Source organism: Oryzias latipes, chromosome 17, assembly GCF_002234675.1.
Source record: "Oryzias latipes chromosome 17, ASM223467v1".
Classification (NCBI taxonomy): domain Eukaryota; kingdom Metazoa; phylum Chordata; class Actinopteri; order Beloniformes; family Adrianichthyidae; genus Oryzias; species Oryzias latipes.
Genome location: NC_019875.2, coordinates 28,497,790 through 28,511,892, shown reverse-complemented (window position 1 = coordinate 28,511,892; position 14,103 = coordinate 28,497,790). Strand labels below are relative to the sequence as shown.

The 14,103-nt window shown below is 39.2% G+C and overlaps 1 protein-coding gene across 8 annotated transcripts in view; it reads right to left on the bottom strand.

The window, feature by feature from the left end:
* Window positions 1-11,463, bottom strand: part of mib1 (mindbomb E3 ubiquitin protein ligase 1) — a 54,694-nt gene extending 43,231 nt beyond the window's left edge. For 6 of the 8 annotated variants that reach the window (XM_011487021.3, XM_011487022.3, XM_020711183.2 and 3 more), the window contains exons 1-10: window positions 11,255-11,463; window positions 10,628-10,856; window positions 9,073-9,244; window positions 7,405-7,534; window positions 3,830-3,934; window positions 2,905-2,971; window positions 2,408-2,612; window positions 1,455-1,638; window positions 712-856; window positions 460-593 (exon numbers count right to left, since the gene is read on the bottom strand). In XM_011487021.3, the coding sequence (XP_011485323.1) occupies window positions 460-593; window positions 712-856; window positions 1,455-1,638; window positions 2,408-2,612; window positions 2,905-2,971; window positions 3,830-3,934; window positions 7,405-7,534; window positions 9,073-9,244; window positions 10,628-10,856; window positions 11,255-11,257 (1,374 nt within the window). In that variant the 5' untranslated portion in view covers window positions 11,258-11,463. Of the gene's footprint in view, window positions 1-459; window positions 594-711; window positions 857-1,454; window positions 1,639-2,407; window positions 2,613-2,904; window positions 2,972-3,829; window positions 3,935-7,404; window positions 7,535-9,072; window positions 9,245-10,627 lie in introns of all 8 variants that reach the window. The other 2 variants (XM_023965398.1, XM_004079420.4) reach the window with 2 other exon arrangements.
* Window positions 11,464-14,103: the final 2,640 nt, after the last annotated feature.

Here is a 14,103-nt window from a genome sequence, read left to right as displayed (position 1 = left end):
CTTCTGTTTACTAGTTCATGTCCGCCACATACAGTTGGTGTGAGAAGTCAAAGTTGTGCAAATTTCATGAATCCTGCCCCCAGCCCCCATTTTTTTTTTTTTTTAAACAGCTCGATCCCGATATATAAAAGACATGTTGCCGGGCACAAACATCATTTATTGATTTCTCCTCCATAGTCAATTTTTAAACGGTTGGCTCTTCCGTGAATTAAAAAGGGACTCCATCCACACATCACAACTAAATCCAAGTCCCTGATTGGTCAAAGTACGACCTGGTTTAACCTGCAACGTCCGTTCCAAAGTCGTAGAGTTGTACGTGGAGCCTGAAAACGATCGTAAGAATTAGCTTAGCCACACGTGAACGCTAGACTCTTTGAACGCAGAAGCACGTTGCTGAAGCCGGTGTGAACGTAGCCTAGGGCATAAGTTGTGACCAGCAGCTCCTTCTAGAAAACTTACGTCCACATCTGGTCTCTTAAGAATGTCTTCCACTTTGGCCAGGTCTCCGTTGGCTGCTGCCTTGACCAGCTCCTCGTTGATGTCTCCAGACTCTTGTGTCTCAAACAATTTCTTCAATAACTGGGACAGGCGCTCTGGGAAAACAAGGGTTCAACACAAAGATTGATTATATATAGGTGCCAGAAAAACAGGAGCAATGAGAGGAAATGAAAAGGCACTCTCTGTGTGTCAGCAATGCATGGGCACACTTACCTCCAGAGGCATTGCTGACAGCAGAGCCAGAGGGAGCAATCTTTGTAACGGCAGCCGGGTTGTATGTCCAAGAAGTCCCACAAACTTCCACCTTCAGGTCACTGTCAGAGTAGATCTGCTGCACACGGCCTACTTTGCCCAGGGTCTGTTTATAATGTTGGAGAAAACTCATTAGAGTATGAAGGCATGTTGTCTTTAGGCTATGCTGGAATGACTTGTGTAACCAAGTTAGTTGGTGGCACAAGATAAATGGGAAAACTACTGCGAGACAGAAATGTTCAACTGCTCAGATGATTTGGTGGCAGAGAACGGATGTATGAGAGATTCTCAGTCTGAAACTGTTTCTTACAGGCATTTAAAGAAAAAAGATAAAGCATAATAAAGAATCATATCATCTCAGTTCTAGTGGTCTCAGAACTCAGGCTCTCTGAGTTCAGCAGAGTCTGTCCTCCAGCATGTTCAATAAGAGGGACAAATAGAGTAAAAAAAAGCAGTAATAGTTAGTGATCAAAGCTGCAATCCATCTCTATGATTTTAAGCTGTCAGGAGCAGCAGGCTGAGGAGCAGAAAACTGGCATTTTATGGTTTGTACCAAACTAAAACTTAGCAGGAAATAAGGTCATAATGATTTTATAAACAGTTTGTTTATATTTTACGATCATAAATTCCACTTCTATTATTTTATGTACACATTTTGCATTTTACAGCTAAACGGCGTGTTTTATTTTTCAAAAGACACTTACAGGAAGCATCGCCTCCGCCCACTCGCCGTGGCCTCTTTGCAGCAGCTTAATACGGTCAATGTCGTAGCATATCTGGACCAGGTCTCCCACGTGGAACTGGGAACTTCCTCCCTCTGCACCGGCTGCTACCTCACCACTGCGCACGACGTTGGCCTTTGTCAGCACTGCTGGATTAAAAGTCCATCTGAAGAGGGAGAAATGTAATGTTGGACGCACGCAGAACAGGTTAGGCGACTCAAACTCTCACTGAAAAGACAAATTATACAGGACGGATCTGGAGAAAATTATTTATTTAGAGGATCATAAAGGTAAAAGAAGATGATGGATGACATTGTGGGAGGATTCTCAAACGTCTATGTTTTACACAAAATAACCAATTATGAGGTTTAAAAATAAAACACGTTTTTTACATGAACATATTTAAGTAAAAGATACTCTTTTAAAACCCAAAATCTGTAAATCTCAAAAATAATTGTTTGAGAGCTTCATCAGAATTGCAGGCGGGACTGTTGGGGTAAGCCTGCGCTAATTTATCGTCGTCCCTTTGTTAACAATAACTCTTGCTACCTTACAGCGCCTCACAATGCCATGCTAACATTAGCGAAGCCACAAAAATGGCGAGCAATACCACAGCTATCCAGCCGTACAGTTTGAAGCCAGATGTCAGTTCGGATGAGGAAAACAAAGACGCTGATGATCTATTTGTCTGCAAGTGGATGCATCCGAATGGAGCGAAGCAGAGAGCTTGTGGCTTTAACTAAAAGCTTTTTCAATTAGCATGTTTTCGTCTACTCCTAATTCCCCACGATTTCAATAAAGACAAAATTAATAACGCAGTTTGTATCCTAATTTTCTTTATATATGTCCCCCATCATGGGAAATAATACTACAAGAAGATGTTAAAAACATCAAAAACACCATTTTCCTTGGAGGGGGTCTCTAAAGGTACTGACCTGTTCCCACTGGGGTACTGAACTACGATATCATGGTCCTCGTCAATCCCGCACACGGTGCCTGTGGTGGTGAGGGTTTCAAACATGCCATCAGTCCAGCCCCCGTGGCCATGTTGAAGAGACTGAACGATCTCCAGATCAAGATCAATGTTGACCAAGTCTCCAATCTGAAGACCACCTGGATTTCTGTTCCCATTCTGTTCACCTAAAAAATAGGAAATTTGAAACTGATGAACACAATTGTTTACATCAAAACTGCAAACAACTCCATAACAGTCCTATTTTTTAAGTTTTGAATAAGTAGAGCAATGAAATGATAGAACCTGAGGATCTCTAATGCTTTGGTAGCGAGGTAAAACCAGTACTGACATCTAGTGGACAAACAGGCTTACTGACAAGAACATTTCCCCTAATGCCCTTGAATTCACTGCACCAAAACAGGAGGTGAAAGAGCTGTTTGAGTAGCATCAGTGGACACAATTCATTGAGAGACCTACCCAAAACAGGACAGTGATCCCTGTAAAACGAGCCTCCTTTGGCATCCTGGACACACTTCAGGTCCGACTGAGAGTCACAGGAAAAAGAGGAGAGTTGATTAGGTAATTAGCCGAGTGTGAATCCACTGATGTTCATGAATAATGAGGAACGGATTATTGGACCAGCGAAGCTGCAGAGGCACGTGTGTGTGTCCTGAAGAAAAGGAAAAGCAACACAAAAAGTTCCGTTTACTGTGACTCGTTTGCAGCCTCTGAGGCAAAGGTAGAGGGCAGGAATGATTACAAGGTGATGCAACAGAAAAATACCAACAACTACAAGTCTTGACAAATTATATTAGGGCCAAGCAACTGCGCATACATGATAATTAAATATATATTTAAAGTTCCTAATGCGGCCTTTGGACATCTAGGAATCTGCATGTTTTATGAAAGAAAAGATCAAAATAAAGATGGGAGGTCCACTGATTTCTGTGCGACACAGGCAGATGCCACATATCCTGCTTTCTGCATATTTCAATGACAAAGGACAAATCTGTTGCGGAGCTGAGAAACCTGATTGGTCAATTTTGCAAAAAGACAAAGCGGTCTTGGCCAATGAAGAAAAGCCTTTTCATCTGGGACACGTGTGTCACAGAGCCCACTCCAACCCCAAGAGAGTATTCCCCTTCTCTACCGCTGACCTCCTTGTTCACTCGCTCCCCTTTGAAAGCAGACGGAGCAGATTGCTTTTATCATGCAGATATCTTATCCTTCCAGCTGCCTGCCGAATGGCGGCTTACACACGCTGGCTGCGTGGCTCTGACAAAAGCCCTGGCAGCTAAAGAAAGGGCCTCAGACACAAAAGCCACCAGACAGCGTAGTTTTCTTTTTCTTTTTTTAGAGACGATCTGTGTAAATGAAAAAGCGTGACCAGAAGTTTCCTTACCATTCCCTCAAAGCCAACTCTGTACAGGTTTTTGGCCCCATTGTCCCAAAGGACATAGGCAGCACTGTGGGGGCTGGCTGCACTCCAGTCCTGGATCTCTGTCACCTGTGAAGGAGGAGAGATGAAAAAGCAGATGAAGATATCACAGGACGTCTTGTGTTCTAATCACAGCTGGACGCAAAAACATTTACTGAGATATTTATGGGGGGGTAAAACGGACTTTTTCCACCAGTATTTAACCAAAATCTGTTACCGGAAACATGTCACTCACGAGCCAATTAAAGTTTCTAGACAAAAATGACACAAACTGTTGCTACAAAACACAAACAGGAAATATTTGCTTTTCCAAATTTAGGACAATTCCAGATCTGTAACCTAGTTTGAACTTGTTCCAGGGGCAATGAAAACCCAGAAAACCCTCTTGCATCGACATGCTGCATGCCATGTGTCTGAGCAAGACCCCAATTATTCCACGTTAACTCCCCGTCTGAGATCTCTGCTCTCCAGAAGAGTTGCAACCACAACCTTTAAATGTGACACCGCTACATACACACTTGCATAGCTGTACAAGACAAGTCGTTTCAAAAAAGTCAACACCACACTGACGGGTGGAGAAGGAAGAAGACACATTTAGAGACGAGTCTGAACTGCGTTGTAACTCTGAGGTTACAGACAGTCATTGACTGAATCTGAGAACTGGACTGAGCGAGTGATGTCACCCATAGAAAATGGTTTCCTTCTGGCTTCAGCCAAATGAAGTTAATTCCGTCGGCTTTTTTTTCTTCGCAATATGGATGTCGCCACATTGGAGCCAGACGTAGTCAGTAAGCAGCGATTGGTCCGAGTCAGTGTGAGTCAAAGTAGGCTCCACCTACTTTTAACGAGGCATCTGATTTGCCAGTTTATAACTTAAATACCTTGACCTACAGAATAAATCCCATGAAAATAAAGGAGGATTATCAAGAAGGTGTTAAAAATGGTATCAGAGCAAGAATGGTTATTCTGACCAATAGAATGACTGAGTAACAGCTGTTTATTTCTCTATAGAAGGGATTTTGGCTTCTTGGAACCAGCGGCCACTTCCTGTTTGGAAGGGGAACGGATCTTTCAGTCCAGTTCTCATTTACAGTCAATAGTTAAAGTTTATAGTGTTCCCTAATGGGGTTCACCTTTCAAAGTCTCGCTTTTACGCAGATGTACTTTTGTGCAAATCTGCACGCTTTTTAAAAACATTTTTTACAGTGCATTGTGTTCTGAATTCTGAGTGGCTGCAGACTATTGTCAATCAATCTCCTCCTATACAGAATACATTCAGTTTGCCAAAATTACATAAATCTCCAATCGTGATCAGGTGTTTGCCTTCATTCTATAACACTGGGTGTATTTTTCTATGAAGGTTTTTGAACTTTGAGAGTTTAAACCAGAGAGGAAAGTGAAAAAATCTTCATGTCTGTATGAAAAAAGTGTTTCAAGTGTGTAGCAAGGAGTGTAACAGCGTTAAACATCTGTAATAATTGTAAAAAGCATTTCAATGACATTTTAATGAAACTTCAGCAAATGTGTTGCTTTGTGAAAGGACTATATTTCTATATTGTTACAGCCAGGCTAACACAAACAGTTGTGTGGTTTCCAACAGCAAAATATCACAGTTACAAAGAAGGTAGTGGTGCACCATGATCAGTAAAGATGCACGAAAAGAAGGAATATGAACTGACTTTTCCCATCATTTAAGTCTATAATAACAATATGAAAGCTAATATAGAAACACTATGAGTGTGCTTTCTTGCTGCTAAAAAAAACACATCATTTAGCAGCAAGAAAGGTAAATATTTATTTTCCTTGTAGGAATAAAAAACCTATAAACTGTCTAATAAATTGAAAATCCTCTCAAAAATTAGTTTAAAATGTCCACTTGGTTCCATTAAAAGGAAGCAGATGGTTTTTAATCAGAATTATGTCAAAAAAAGGATCACAGTGGTGTAAATGTAATCTTTAATTAAAGATTGTGCCTTGAGTAAATACAGAAATCAAACCTAATTTCTTTAAAAGCACTTTCTGAGCAAAGTGATTAACATGCCTAAGGACATGATATTTATGTCAACGTAAAACACCAGCTCAGCTGTAATATACGTTTTTTTTTCCTTTACAGCATCATAAAACAGTAATGAGATCTGTCCTAAGGGGACGTCACAAAATAAAGTATTAAACTGCCCCCAGGGGGTATTAAAGACCCACTCCGTGTTGTGTCTTTGCTGTTTTTTAACATGTACTTGTGGTAGTTTTTTCTGACAGAGGACATATGGAAAGAAAATTCAGCTTAAAATTGCATTTCTGAGTATTTTTTTATTTAAATGTTAAAAAACGGGAGCAGATGAGAAAATGCTGTTGGAAAAGAGCGTCTTTGTGATGTAAAAAAATACGCATTACAACAGGTGTAATAGAATTGTTGCCAAAAGAAAATCGCATGATTATTTTCTACGTGATGTTGAGTTTAACAGAAAGAGACCAGATTTTTTTTCTTCCCTGCTTAAACCCGCTGCTCTGAGCTCTGAGCAACGGGTTGCTCCACACCAACAGTCCCACCTATAACTCACAGCTGAATTTGTTATGAACCACTGTCGCTCTGGAGAAACTATAGGCTTGAAAATGAAAGAGTTTTTTTAAGATTTTGGCTAAAAGCCAAAAAAAAACAATCCTAATAAAAAAACTGGGAACTCTTTTACAACCGATCAGGAATGATCAGTGTTATGTGAAATACAAACACGTCTTTGCATTAACACAATAAAAGCAGAGGGTAAAATAACCCAGGACTTTGTTAAGCCTGTGCAAGTGAAAAACAAAAAAAATAAAACTTCAAAAAAATTTGATTAAAGAGAAATTTCCTCAGATGGAAACCGATCAGGTCAAATACCATTTTAAATTACTGAATTTAGTTATAGAGAAAAATTGAATATTTTATTAAATCTAAAACAGCTAAAAAAAACAAAGATGCAGTATTGTATTATATTTACATACAACACGTTTGGCACATAATGTTATGTAATCAGACTAGCTTGAACTCTACACCTCTGTAGTTAACTGAGGCCGTTTTAAATGTGTCATAAAAACTGGACTTTTGTGCCTCCCAAAGTCTATTAATCTTTGGTTTATAAGAAACCTTTCTTATGGTTGGTCAGGTTTCTTCCTTTTGCAACAAAACAACGGTTTTTGACAAAAAAAACCTTCTGATAATATTTCAGCAAGTCTGCTCTTAATAAAAAACAGACTACCCCTGATCTGCAACAACAACTATGCAATCATGCAAAAGAAATGTCATTCATCTTTCCCTGCTATTGATTTCTACATATAATAGGGTTTCATATGCAGTATGCAGTAAATATTCAACCAAACAATTTAGAAAACCAAAAAGTAAGGACGTTTTTCTTCAATCTTTAAAAGTCTGCCAAACAGCAAATCATTTGAAATCACCCATTTCACTGGGTGTGAGTATCTGCTAGGTCATATTGACTTCAGTTTCTGGGTTTATTTTCTAGTTTTAGAATAAGAAAACCAGCTTCTATCCTAGCTTTTCTTACCTTTCCTCTCCTTCCATTGCCTCCATCCTGGTCTTCCCACTGCCAGTCCACTCCTCTCACCACCCGGCCTCCAGGAAAGATCCCTCTGGCTGTGATCTTCTTTGACTTCCGACGCGACTCCAGAAGAACTCTGACAATTACAAAAGTACAAACACTTACAAAGGTTTATCCCACATATGAAGGTGCAAACATACATTCAATTTACATTTATAAGCACATTTACTTTACAAAAAAAACCCAACAACACAGAAATTGACGCCACATTAATGTAATTTCCTTTATACTGTCATACTAAGCATATTAGGAGAAAAGACGGTGTAAAAAACAGATTAGCGCTGCTGGCTAAAGCACAAACCTACATCTTAAGCACAAGTCTGAATAGTTACCAAATGTATAAAACATTTAGGGAGATATGAGCAGCGTGAGCCTTTGTAGACAAAGCAGCTGGACAGTGCTGGTCAAAGCAGGGCACACAGCCTGCAGCCTGCAGCCTGCAGCCACTCCCTCTTCAGCAGTTAGACAAAGATTAGAATGGGGTGAAACAAAACACTTAATAAAAGGGGAGGGGGGGTCGTGCTTTATGCTGTGTCTGACCTGGGGTAAGAGGAGTCAAATTCAACTGAAAACCTGCTGTTAGGCATGACCCCCCCCCAAAAAAACCCATAATATTTTACCAATAAATGGCTAAAATAGAAAAGCTAAAATGACAGAAAAGGCCCTCAGAAGTCCCCAACACTTTGACCTCCCAGTTAACCTAATCTCCATATGGGAGAATAAAAAGCTCTGGTGGTTAAGCTGTCTAAAAAAAGAAAAAAAAGAAAAACAAATTGGTAAAACTCAACAATGTTTTTGTTCACTCAAATTAAACGTGTTTACGGAAAGCAGTGACACAATAAAAGAGTAAAAATCAAAGCTACTTCCTGAATTTACGGGTAAAGAGTGCACAGCTTTCGTGGAATGGCTTCTTTGCTTTGTTTCTTGGGTCTGAACATCTTTATTAACACATCAATATGAAAACGGTAGACCGCCCGTGTGACTACAAGCGTATTTCAGAATGAGCTCAGGTAAGAAAGAAAAAAAGAAGGAAGTTAGGAAGATGGAAGGAAAAAAAAAGAAGAAAGAATCCAAAAATACTATACAGATTGTGTAAAAGCACTTAAATGTAATTTAAGTATCTAACTTCTAACAGTTTATGTAAATGTACAAAATATTTTACTTTTAAAACTAAACTCTAAATATTACGTTGTTTTATTTTTAAATTGCTCCATACTTTTAATTAGATTTGAATTAATCGTTAAAGTTGGAGATCCAGGAGACGTATATTAAAATAGAAATGTCTTTCCAAATATGTCTCATCATTGACAGAAGTGCTGCATTTACAGACCCCTTTTTTTTTTTTAAAAGTCTGACTAAATCTTAAAATGAGGCTAAGCTGTTGCCTGGCAACTGAGGGCTGCAGGCATACAGATAGATTCTGTTTGCCTAAGCGGCAGTGAGCTCAAAAGGCTTCTCAAATGTTTTAGCTTCACATTAGGCAACATGAGGCCAAACTGCAAGTGGAAGACCAACAGCTAATCACACGGAGGTGCAGGAGTTACCTGGCTGCCCGACTAAAGCGTAAACGCGGGGAAGGTTACGTTCTGTTAAATGTTTGCAGAGTTAACCAACCTTTCACTGCCTGGGGTAGTGATCCTGTAGAACCGGTGCCTGAGATGATGCTTGTCTCCATGGTAACATGTTGTGCAGAGGTCATAATTGGAGCACTCTGCACATTTCCAGCGAATACCAATAATGGGCTGCTGACGGCAGGTGTCACACATGGTTCCATCATGCTTGATGCCTAAAAAGGAAAGACAATTTTTAGCTAAAAAACTACGACTCCACTCTGCAAATTTATGACACCCGAGATTAAATTAACACTTTAATCACCAATTTTTATTTTTCTATTTAATTCGAACTTATGTGAAATCAAACTGTAGGCAAACATACCTGTATAAAAATTATTATATTCACCACTAATTTTAGGATAAATAATATTAATTAATGGCTTTAAAGCTGTTTCTTTCAAAAGACTCATAGTTCATCGTGAATAACTGCAGGAAACTTTCTTTTGATACAAAGAACCATTACAAATGGGTGGTAATGGAGTCATACCTGGTTGTAGCAGTTTTGGATTTAAAAAGTGATTCTTGACCCAATGTGTTAAGAATTTACTATGAATATCTTCATATCAATGTGCAAAACAGTTGGTTTTTTTGTCTATTTGCAAATACCAGATTCAGTCATGCCTGAGGTCACACAAAAGTGTGTCTGTCTAGCAGACAAACCTGATTGTACAGATACAGTTCAAGTTCAAATGTATTTATTTCAGACATGAGAAACATATGAAGAGCAGAAAAATCAGACAAATGTATAGAAACAACAAAAATCCCTAAACCCAGTATGCCCACTGTTAAAGTTCAGTGCCCTAGCTAAGAGTATGTTCTGTTACAATGAAAGTCCTTTGATTTTCTCAAATGGGTATAGCTAAAACATGGGTTATTTTAATAATAATAATGCATTTTATTTAAAAGTGCCTTTGAAAACAGTCAAGGACACAGTACAGACTCCAAAGTAAAAGCACGATGAAATGAAATTTTTGTTTCAGGAAATAACTTTTTATGACTCTCATAAAGACGGCATAGTATGCAGCTCATGTCAAATCAGTTTTTGAGGAAAAGTATCTGGTTTTATGTTTAAAACAGTTTTAAGATGCATTAGTGTAGACTTTACTTTACTTTGTTCATATTAAGCAACATTTAAAGTACAACACACTTAACAAAAGTTTCTTTTACAAAGAGAATAGTGGAATAGACAGCAACAAAATGCCACAAGTTGGTTAATTATACAAATGTTTTTTCCCCCCACAATTATTGATCAAATATTCAGTTAACCAGCAGGTTATTAATCTGTTTTTGTAACTGGATAACCCAAAATCATGACCGCAAAATGTGTTACAATACACTTAAGATGCTTTTATTCTATTTATCCTACTGTGTTTTTATGGAGGTGAATTTAAAGTAACGATACATTAAAGCTACTAAAGTTTTAGACCCAATACTACAGAGTAACTGATTACTTGTGCATTCTAGTAACTAGTAATTTACGACTCATGTAGGAGTTTGGAAGTAAATGATAGGATGGAGGCGAGTTGGTAAATGTTCTGACGCCCATAGTACTATACCTGTTGGAGCACTGTCTAAAATCCTCACGTCATAGGCTCCGGAACAGCGATAGTTGGCAGCAGTCCCGTTATCCCACACGACCACTACCTCCTCCGGACTTTCAAAGCTCCGGACGGTACCGACGTGTCCCTCCCCGCCGTCCTGCTTCCCCCACTTCCAGTCAGGTCCGCGGACCACTCTGGCTCCGACTCCTTCCATCATGGCTCGGTTATTCCTCCCGGTAGTCATCTACGAAAAGGTTTCGCGATGCCACAACAATACACAAAAATAATGATAGTAATTTTTACGAAGCTAGCACCCCTTGGGTAGCTAGCTGTGGGTTTAGCTGTAGAGGAGGTAACGGATCCCAGCGAGGGAGGGGGGGAAAGGACGGGAAGAAGAGTCCAAAAACCGCGAGCTCGTCGTTGGCTTCTGTTCTGTTTCAAAAAGAAGCTACCGTAGCGACACTCACCAAGTACTGGCTCCACAGATGAGCCAATTTAGACAAAAAAAAAAATACAAAAAAGTTGCTACACTGCTCGACGACAGACTTTCATTATCACCCGTCTCCCCCAGTTCGCTCACAAGAATGGCACCTCTCTTCAACTTAGCAAGCTAGCAAAGCTGCTAACAATAGCAGTGCTAACCATAAAAAAAGGTAGCTCCTCCTCATTAATGTTCCCGGTTTACTCGTTTCTTCGGTTGAACATCCTTCGCGTCGCGTTTCGGTATCGCAGAAAAATAAAAAAAGCCGACGATTTTCCTTTGGCGGTCGGAGACGGCTCCATACACTTAACTCAGTATGAACGCGTCGCCATTATAGTCAATCACCGTTCAAACCGTAGACGAGCAACAACTAACTACGGAAATGCACGACGAAAAACGAAGATGCACGACTCCATGAAAACAGACGGAGCGCAGCCACAGCGGACTGCGTCTCATTAAATCATATTTAAATGCAAGATCATTTCTTTCAAGGGTTTTAAAAAATGTGATTCAACCTTTAAGGCTTTATTAAAAACGATACAATGCATGGTTTTATTTATCGTCTTAATGCTTCAAAAATAAAGAAATCATCTTAACTCTCATGTGAAGTACAGCACTTGAAGATATCAATCCCTTATTTGGAGGTCGCCTTTTTTAAACTTTAAGTTTTTTATATAGTAGTTATTTTACTATTTTTGAAGTTTATGGTGCTTGGTTATTTTACTGTTTTATACATTTGTGTCATTGTTTTTTGTACTTTTCGATCATTGTTTTTATACTTGTATGAATGTTTTATTTTTTAATCCTTAAGTCTTTTATTTATTTTGTGTATGTTGTGGCAAAATGGACCTTGAGTCTGTAATAAAGCTTTTTCTAGTAACAAAGCATCCCTCTGCCATTTCAATAAAGTATTCAACATAAAACCTGACTTGTATATAATCCTTTTCCACTTTAAAAACAATTCCGTCAATGATGTAGACTTAAGGCTTATGCAGGAAAACACTTAAATTAAATTAAACAAATAAGACATTAAAAAGACAATACATTACTTTGCTGTGATATATATTGCCACATCTGTCATTTCTTAAAAGGTATAAGCTCAAGGTAGGTTCTAATGAACTATTTATTTGTTATTTTTAAATAACGTACTTTTAATAATATATAGAAAACAAATATTAGTTTCATTGTTAAAAATGTATATATAATAATAACAACAAAAAAGCAAAACAAAACTATGGCTCTAGTTTTAGGATCAGTAAAAGAAATAGTTTCTTGCGAACAAAATTCTATTTCTAACTAGATATATTTGTTAAAAACCACATAGTAATTTAATGTTTTTTCATTGTTATTTTAATTTTTCCTAAATTGGAAGTTCCTCCCGGAAACTGCAATGAAGTGCAGCCCCAAAACCACAGGAAATGGAGCAGGAGGGAAACGGATGAGCTGCACGGAAATCAAGATTTCAAGATTCTGTTTCTTGTCATTCCACACATGGTCTTTGCAGAGAAATACAGGTGAGGCGAGATGTTGTTTCTCACTAGCATGACAGTGCAAAAAAGCAGCAATAATAAAAGAAAATAGCAATAAAATAACAATCCAAGAATAAAAAATAAGATAAATAAAGAAAATTAAGTGAAATAAATAAGATTAAAAAATAAAAAATAAAATAGAGACCAGCATTCAGTGTGAAAGTGACTGTGCGTTTAACAGCAGTCTTGTTTATGGGGTTGTTAGAGTCTGTGTCCATGTATTGTGTCTTCGGGTTGTGTGGAGGGGGTTGGGGGTGATCCTTGGATCTTATTGCAGAGTGCAGTTTGTGAGAGCACGAATGCATGAGGAGGACAGTCCGTTCCGCAGCCTCACAGCCTGTGGGAAGAAGCTTTTTAGCCTCCTGCTGGATCTGCAGCTGATGCTCCTGAACCTCCTCCCAGATGAGGGAGAACAGTCCATGAGAGGGGTGCTGGGGGTCCCTGATGATGGAGGTAGCTCTGCGTAGGCAGTGCTGCTCGAATAACTCCTCCAGGATCGGGAGAGGGGCACCAACAATCTTACTTGCTGTCCTGACAATCCTGCTGAGCTGTTGTTTGTCCTGAACGTGGTAGCTGCCAAACCAGGATGTGAAGTTCTGTGTCAGGATGTTCTCCATGGTGCCCTTGTAGAGGGTGATGAGGTAAGGGGCTTGGACTGAACAGCAGTGGGCTCAGGACGCACCCCTGTGGTGTGCCCGTGCTCACTGAGATGGGCCTGGATGTGTGTCTGCCGATCTTGACTGTCTGCAGCCGGTCTGTCAGGAAGCTGAGTGTCCAGTTGCAGGTTGCCGTGTCCACGCCTAGTAGCCTAAGCTTCTCCACCAGCTGCTGGGGAATGATGGTGTTAAAAGCCGAGCTGAAGTCGATGAAGAGGACAAAAATTTACGGTGAACGACTAAACCAGGGGTCTGCATCCTGAGGCTACATGTGGCTCTTTTTAACTCTCATCTATTTTCTCCCCTCTGGTCCTAAAAGAAATGTATGAAAACATAATTATTACAAACAGGGTTTATACAAATATGCACCTTGTGTTTCTAAAGACTCATAACCCCCTGATGTAACAATAAAATATGTGTCACACAAGAAAAGGCAGTTTGTTGGACAGGACAAGTTTTTTGTTGTTAGATTTATGAGTTTATGTTTAAAGTGCTCCCACAACATTATGGTATATTTTGTAAAGTTCTTTTTAAGATTGCTGTTGAGATGACATTGATATGACAGAGAGAACAAACAAACTCCCACAAAAAGGACCCAGGTGGGATTTGAACCTGGAACCTCTTTTACTTTGAGCCACCACATTGGTATTTTAATCAAACTATAATAGAAACAACAATAATTATAATTAGTCCGACTTTATTAAGTGTTTGTGTCAGATTTTCTTGAAGAGAGGCAGCCATGCTGTCTGTATTTTCCTAATATTTGGTTATTACTTAAGTGCAAAGCTGGAGCTTTGGGCCCTTTGTGTGTTTGTTGTCTCTGGG